We start from the raw sequence: 8,510 nt of genomic DNA, 5'->3' as shown, positions 1-8,510 counted from the left end.
GGTGAATCCACTATTCAGAAAGACAATACACAGTGAATTCTAGCTCAATAAACATACATTATTGAAAATATTTATTGTGTTCAGCATCAGAGCTATGACTGATGTTACTCTAAATAAATGCAATGCCCAGTGACTAGAATTAGCAATGGTTTTTTTGTCTCTCATCTATGTATCTCATCCAGTATATTCCAGACACTTTCTTCACAAACTTCTTTTTTTCTGATGTATATTCATACAGACTTGGTTCCATATCTCTTCAAGCCTTTCATCTGAAATGTTCATGCCGATGTTGTGGAGAATTTGAGCAATCTACAAAAACAAGACAATTCATGCAGTTCTGGTGAGCATTTTGTAAAACTATGTGGAGCCTGGCTTTTACATACATTAGCAATCTTGATTTGCCAAATAATATTTTCCCACTCTTAAATAAAACTACAGACCGTGTCCTGCACCCTTAACCAAAGAAGTTCCTGTTTATGTAAATTGGAATCTTATTGGGATGAAAACTGTACAAAATTGTCTGTAATTAATGAAGCAATGTTGATGCACTACTTCATTGCAAAAATCAAACACAGAAGACTCAGGGAGAAGTAAATGCCTTTCAAAAGCCCTAAGTCAAGTTCTGTTTATTCATTCTATTTTTGCTATTTGCAGTTAACAATATAAATCATATTTTCTTATTGTCTGCATTTCACAGCAAGAATACTAAACACAAGATCTTCAGTTGGTATAGGTAAGTGGGTGAAGTGACTAAAATTAAATTGTTCACATCAACTCTGGGCCTTGCTATAATTTTACACCAAAATAATACAGCAAAAGGGGTTTTTTTGGTATTTTCTCACTTGGATGCTTCCTGTTGCATGCCTCATTACACTGACCTGTTGACTCATTAGAGGAAGGTAACTTTAGAAGAATATTGATGTGTGTCAGGGCTTAACCCCAGCCAACAACCAAGTACCACACAGCTGCTCACCCACTCCCCCACCAGTGGGATCAGGGAGAGAATCGGAAGGGTAAAAGCTAGAAAACTCATGCGTTGAGATAAAGGCAGTTTAGTAGGTAAAACAAAAGCCACACACACAAGCAAAGCAAAACAAGAAATCAATTCACTGCTTCCCACAGGCAGGTGTTCAGCCATCTCCAGGAGAGCAGGGTCCCGTCAAACATAACAATTACTTGGGAAGACAAATGACATCACTCCAAACATGTCCCCTTTCTTCCTTCTTCATCCCTCTATACACTGGGCATGATGTCGTATGGTATAGAATATCCCTTTGGTCAGTTTGGGTCTCCTGTCCCAGCTGTGTCTCCTCCTAATCTCCTATGGAACCCCAACTTTCTTGCTAGTGTGGCAGTACCAGAAGCAGCAAAGGCCTTGGCTCTTCATAAGCTCTGCTCAGCAACAAATTTAAGAGACTCCAAGGTGGTTTTGCACTGAGTTCTGTACAGCTGTTATAATCTACAATACAGTATGACATCTCAGGACACATTAGAACTTCAAAGAAGAATTCTATCTGGTGCTTGACAGATGTAATTGGCTTCTCAATGAAGCATGAACCCTATTTACTCTTAGCTATATTCTTCATGCACACAATTCCTGCTTCAGAGCTAGATTATAAAATGGTAAATGGTCATGTACACAACATTCTGACAAGGTGTTTTATGGCTATGTATAGAACATGACACCACACCTTTCACATCCCCAGACACTAACGACCAACATTATTTTCTGTAAAATATATATTTGAGTTCTAGATCTACTTTCAAATGTGATTGAATATTTAATATAATGAGCAGTAGGGAGGAAGAGGTTGCCAAGGCTTCTTTTCTCATGTTAGATTGGAATTTCACATTTCATTACAATTGTCTCATAGATTGCATTTCAGGTAACAAAATTACCTCTTAATATTTTTTCACTATAAATTGCATACGAATGTAGAAGCAAAAGAGTAAACAATACTGAAGAAGAAGAAGAAACAAAGTTGTTTTAGCATTTATATGGGAGGAACTCTGGTATATGAGGAAACAGAGTGGTAGCAATCCTGAGAGATATTAGATAGAAAAATCCGAGTTCCCAAGTCCCTACAGTCTTATGTCCTATCTTCCTCTTCAGAAGGATGAGATGACACAGCATTGCTGTGTGACTACCAATATCCTCTATCACTCTACAAGTCCTTTGTAGATCTGAGCCTATGACTGTGACTCTCCAGAGACCTTAAACATATAGTCAAGTGGTTTGCTGAATGTACCATTAGCAAAACCTGCAAGTTTGTTTGAGGAGAGGAAAAATTTTCCATTGAACATCCCTTTGTGATAGAATCTAATTTTATAAAGCTGTAAAAATCTTCTTGTGGGGCTTTTGAAAACACCTCATGGAATCATAGAATAACTTATGCTGGAAGAGAACACTGACGATCATCCATCCAACCACATAATCAAAGCAGGGCTAGCTTTATCATTACACCATGTTGCTTGACACCTTGCTCAGAAATTCAAATGTGTTCAATGATGGAAATCTCACAACTGTTTTGCTCTTCTCACATTGCAGAAATCACGAGTCAAAGATTCCTAAGCTCTAAATTAATTACCAATCCTCATTTGACACAGCACGTGAGTAGCAACTACCTGACACAGTTCCTTATATTACTTATATTACTTACTAGAGTTGAATCTCAATAAAATTAATATCTACCAGTTTTATGAATAATTTTGAATGTGCAGAGTCCATACTTTTCAGATAGCTGGATGGATGCAAAGAAAGATGGTAATGTTACAACAATGAATGTTACAACCTGTTTATTTGATAATATGATTTTCCACTCCCATTTGGCTAGGGGAACAATTATTTTGGAAGAATAAAGAAAATCACTATACCTCTGCCTTTGGTTTCTTTTTTAAAAGCTCTCTTTCACACACTCCCTTTAAGCTGAAGAAAGAAGAGAAAAATACTGCAAATGCATTGACCTGATCACCATAATTAGTTCTGCCACTGATGCGGCAAATTCGAGGAGCAGGAATATCTGAACAAACAGTTGGAACACCACACAGTGGATAACTTGTGGAAATCAAACAGGCAGCATGGCCTGTATGTAAAGACAGTGACAGGGAGGATAAAACATTTTGTATGAAATAAAAAATGTGATACTTCATCTCACATAGGTTCAATAACAAGTTATATAAGTTTTTTCCTCATATCTTTTTTAATCTTTTTAGAAATCCTGGCTTCAGCTACATCATGAAGCATGACAACAGCTAATCTTGCAGCAATATTCTAGGACTTAGCCAATGCTTCCAGCTGAAAATATTTCAGGTGATTCCAAGAAGCTATGGTTCTCCTAAAATAATCAGCAAAATTTCTCAAAGGTATCTAAATTAACTTTCATGTTTTGAATGGATTAGCCATTCCAACTTTCAAGCCACAATCTTAAATGAACTTATTATAGATAAATTAATTCACTGTTGTACATTCGTAGAACCTGTAGCAATACTTTTAAAGTTTGTTCCTGATTTCATCTTCAATAATGCTCAGAAGTAAGAAGCACAGTCCAGTGCACTTACAAGATGTTGGGAGACCACCTACTACAGCATTATACTGAAAAGATGTTGTTTGATAATTTGCAAGCACGTGGTCTGTTGATCTTGTAAGCGGTTTTGATGTCTTTTCTGTGCTTGCTGGTTCTTTAAGCACAAGATTATCCTGCTTCACCTGGGGCTCATCATTTATCTGTCTGTCTTCAGGAACAACAGAGACATATGACTTTTTCCCTATAAACAAAAGTTATAGCACAGCCAGGATATATTATCAACACATTATAGACTGAGAGCTAAAAAACATTTCTTGAAGAACTATAAAGTAGGTAACAAAATTTATCTGCATTTCTGACCATGACACGAAGAGATATTTTACTTTCTCCTGATCTATAGTGTTAAGGAAACTTCCCAGTGACAATCTCAGCATGCAACACAGAACTTCAGGTTCTGAAATGCATCCGTACCTGAGGCTCTGCTGGTAGTAAGCAAGGTAAAGCACTCTCTAAATCCTACCCTTCTAAAGGAGCACCTAGTTTACAACAGCAATGTCCTTTCAATAGCTGTTCTAAGAACAAGATGATCCTCACAATTTCCCAGTATTAAGGCATCAAACCTTTTGCAATCATTTTTAATTCAAATTCTTTACCAGCCATATTGTCTTTCCAGTTCAGAAAGTTTGCAAACTCCAGATAATGATTCAGAGCATCTTTATCCAAATCACAACAGTCCAATAAGGAATCCAGCAGCTCAACATCTAGATTCAGATTAAGCTGAAAACAGGACTTTCGTATATCTTCCTTGTTTATCATTCCATCACCAGTCTGTCAGAAACAAAATAAAACAGTTGTTACAGTCTATGATTCTATAACAGCCATTATAAACTGGCTCCATCAAGAAACACATACATGTGTTATATTAAATATATATTTTATATATACATGTGAAACATACAAAAATGACACCAGACACACCATTTCAAGTAGAGTAACATTGCTGAGTACAAAAATAAACCCTCAGTAATTTAAAAAATAGAAATCTGAATGTAAAGGTGTCAAAAAGTAATTTTCAACTTAAATAATACAGTACTTGCAAGTAAAAGGGTGTGACAGGGTATTGTGACAAGGTAACAATCTAATCATAAATGTTGAAGCAAAGCCAAGATTTCTTTGAAAGCAAGACATCAATCATTCTGTATACATTACAATTAATGTTACATAGGAAATGTCAATTATAATTTTTTTTCCAGAGAGAATAAAAGAAAAGATCTGAAATTCTGATGCTTGTCAACTCAGTCAAAAAGTACAGCTTGGAAGAAATATGAACATAATCCCATCAACCATTTTTCCTTTAAGAAGAAACACCCAATTTTGAAGAGCAGAAAATGCTAAGATTACTCCTGTTTGCATGTCTCTTGCTTGCTGTTAACCTGGATATTCCAAATACTATGGTGAAAGACTCCAAATACTGTTGTGTTTAATTCCACAGCATATCACAGTAGATTAAACATATAATAACTATGAAGTTACCTTGTCTTTATAGTCTTCATCTATATCTATCTTGCTATGCTTATGTTTCTTCATGCTTGTATCTCCATAGCACAGGAGCAGAAATGTCACCCATTCTTTTACATTTATACTTTTTCAGCGCACTAACCTTATCATATTATCTGAAAGCTTCCAGTAATACATCAAAATTCTCAAAAGTAGCTTTCTTCAAACTTTGCTGAACTGCAGACAAGACAGCTCTTTCTCTGTCCTTACCACAGAGGAACTCACATGGAACCTGGCCATGAAGATCACCAATTCCTATAAAAATAAATAATTCCTCAATTAGTTGTGCACATACAGAACACAGACATTAAAAAAGAATTAAAAGGCTTGCATTCTTAAGGAAAAGGAGAATTTCAGTTTCAAAATGCTGATTTTCTGTACTGCTGGACATCCAAAACAGCCATTTCATTAAAAGATCCAATAGTCCATACCATCATTTCTCCACTCATATGTAGTTAATATCAAAAATTTCAAAACATCATAGTCTATCTTCATGAACCTATCCACTGCTTCTAAAAGCTTCTAATAGCAGTAAGAGTTACTCAAGAGTTATGTAGAATTACTCTGCATACTGGAACAGGTTGCCCAGAGAGGTGGTAGATTCTCCCTCACTGGAGATATTCAAGAACCGTCTGGACATAGTCTTGTGCCATGTCCTTTAGGATGGCCCTGCTTGAGCAGGGAAGTTGGACCAGATGACCCACTGTGGTCCCTTCCAACCTAACTGATTCTGTGATTCAATGTCCACATAGTGGAGAACAAAAGAACAAATATTATTAATCTACCACTTCCATTCTGTTGAGTTTCCAGATACAAGAATCAATGGGAAAGTCAGTGTAATATTTCAGACAATTATATACCATTGGTTTCTAGAAAGACAATGTACTATTTTTGTGTTACTGTTCCCATTTTCTATGTATCCTAACTTCATTAATATTTTTAAACACTTTGGCACATTGAGCTACAATCTTCATCCAAATCCCCAAGACACCGAGGTCACTTTCTAGAGTGCCAGAAGTTCATTAAGAGTCCAGTAACAAACAGGAGGAGCTCACCTATTTCCCTTCTAAAGCAATGCACATGCATTATTTTCTACTTGTTAATAACGAATTCTTTTGTTCACTCCCTTCTGCTGTTCTTCATAGGACAAGCATACTCACACATTTAAAATATATAACTTTATTACACTACATAGTAAAGCACGTATAAAAGTTTATGCAGAATCTGAACAAGCTTTCTCTGGCTTTGACTAATTAAGTAACTTTGAGCCACTTACATTTTTTGCTTTCTAACTATTCACTTTATTCCCTAGTTATTAAACACAACGTTAAAACACCATCAATCCAAACACTGATTACTTGACTAACTTTCAAAATTTTGTCATAATGAAGATGAATAATTTTAAGGCTGAGATTGCTTTCAGCGGCATAGACAATGTCAAAATAATGACCTGGGTATATATGAGTTTCGAGGGTTTTTGAAATACTTTGTTTTTCAAACAGCACCCAAAACAAATCAGGCTTCCAACTCCTTCATTCAGTTCTTATACCATTTAATACACCCATCACAAAGTGATGTGCAGTTCTAGAAACAGATCAAGCTCTCTCAGCTGCATATTTTTTCACTTAACTACTTTTCAAAATTATTTATGTTGCATTAATGCAGTAGTAAAAATTAATAGTTTCTATCACAAAAAAATAACATGCAAGACATGTTGAACATGCATAGAGGAACCTTTTATGCAGTTTCTTATAAGCGTTTCAACTTACCTGCATAATAATCATCGTGTGACACAATGTACAGATCATGTCCTTCTCTGGCTTCTTTATTCACTTGCTCAGAGGTTTTTGGTGGGTTTATAAGCTCACCAGCTGATATACCTGGAAATAAATACACCACAGGCATGGTGACTTTTGTAAAACATGTGAAGTGAAAAAAGAACTGCCAGAAGTGCTTTTCAGCCCTGGCAACTATTGTTTGCAATTCCATGTGACAAAAACTAACACTGAAAGGAAGAAACAGTAATTTCTAAAGAGAAGGGATGTGGGAAAAAAACACTAAGGCTTCACTGCTTTTCTTTTTTTTGTTGTTGTTGTTTTTCAGGGCTTATCTCAAAGTAGAGTAGCTAATGGGAAATCATTGTGAAAGTTCACAATCAGCATCTGCCAAACCAACTCACCTTGGGTAACACCTCAGTGAGGCAACTCGCGACTGTATCGCCTTCAGGAAGCAGCTTTCCATCCTAAACAATGAAATCAAGAAACATGGCATAACCAAACCCTTTGTGACAAAACACATAACTAGCCAAATTGGGATTTGATGCTATGCGCAGGATGTTGTCTCATTGTTCCTGTTTTGATAAAAGGAGGGGGAAAGGAGCCACATGCATTTTTGGTGGGGGTGTTGGGAAGAGAAGGGAGGGACGCAGAGAGGTGGGTCTGTGCATCCCCCGTGCTGCCCTTCCTCCAGCCTCTCTCCAGCCTCTTCCCTGGGGAGGCAGCGATGGGAGCGCTCGAGTGAGGTGGGAGGTGCCAACATCCCCCACAGCACCCTGTCACCTCCCTCGCACCCAGCACCCCTGTACAGCCCAGTCCTCTCACCTACCATCTCCCCTGCATCTCCCTCATGCCCTCTCAGAGAAAGTCAGGAAACAAAGTACACTGAGGCTATTTTGTAACTGTCATAATCCAAGTAAATAACCTTAAGGCCCGACTGCAGAAGTAGCACATTTCTTTGAGCAGTTGCTAAGTCCTTGAATATTAACCAGTTTTCTGAAAGGTGGGTTGAGTCTTCTTTGGGTTGAAACGAGGTCTTACATGGTCAGAAGTCTGATCAAACTTTAAATCATTATTATTGTAATAAAAAAGTGCAGCCTCTTTCACAGATGTTGCTGCTTGTATAAACATATCAATAAAATACTGAATGCTGAGACTGTTCCTCTAGATAAAACTGCAACTCCCACCCACACAAGGGCACGGAGGTGGGTGAGAGCAGCCTGTCAGCACTACCCATGTATCAAGACACGTGAATGCTCTTACTGTTTGTCTTAAATGAGTCAACACTTCGTATATCTAAACCACTGTGTTTTCCTTTTAGAAATAGATATGGATTATTTCAGAAAAGCAGTGTAAGTAAAGACTGAACAAGTTTCAACACTGTTTAAGAGCTTCTCAGCTCTTATAAAGACTTTTCTTCTCAGGTCATCATTCTCAAATGACATTTGGAAAACTCTCCCCTTCTTCCCAGCAAAACATCTAAATTTAATCACATCCTGCTCCATTCTCTATAGTCCTGTGATGGCAAAACCAATTTTAGATAAACATACAGACCTCGATCGTAATTAATCAACAAACACCACCAGCTGCTACCATTTTATTCTCCGCTCTAACATTTGTTTGATAAGGATATTAAATGAAGGATGCTATATTA

General features: G+C 37.1%; 1 protein-coding gene across 1 annotated transcript; it reads right to left on the bottom strand.

Moving 5' to 3' along the window:
* Positions 1 to 240: 240 nt before the first annotated feature.
* Positions 241 to 6,986, bottom strand: EFHB (EF-hand domain family, member B; the record flags this gene model as incomplete). The annotated part of the gene is given in 6 exon segments (XM_009073170.1): positions 241 to 309; positions 2,875 to 3,083; positions 3,559 to 3,765; positions 4,145 to 4,352; positions 5,185 to 5,336; positions 6,851 to 6,986. Coding segments are annotated over 6 exon segments (981 nt in total), but the record flags the coding sequence as incomplete, so codon positions are not given.
* Positions 6,987 to 8,510: the final 1,524 nt, after the last annotated feature.

Source organism: Acanthisitta chloris, unplaced genomic scaffold (genome assembly GCF_000695815.1).
Source record: "Acanthisitta chloris isolate BGI_N310 unplaced genomic scaffold, ASM69581v1 scaffold20614, whole genome shotgun sequence".
In the NCBI taxonomy this organism is placed as follows: Eukaryota; Metazoa; Chordata; class Aves; order Passeriformes; family Acanthisittidae; genus Acanthisitta; species Acanthisitta chloris.
The sequence above is the reverse complement of the archived record's forward strand: the minus strand, read 5'-3'. Positions and strand labels throughout refer to the sequence as shown.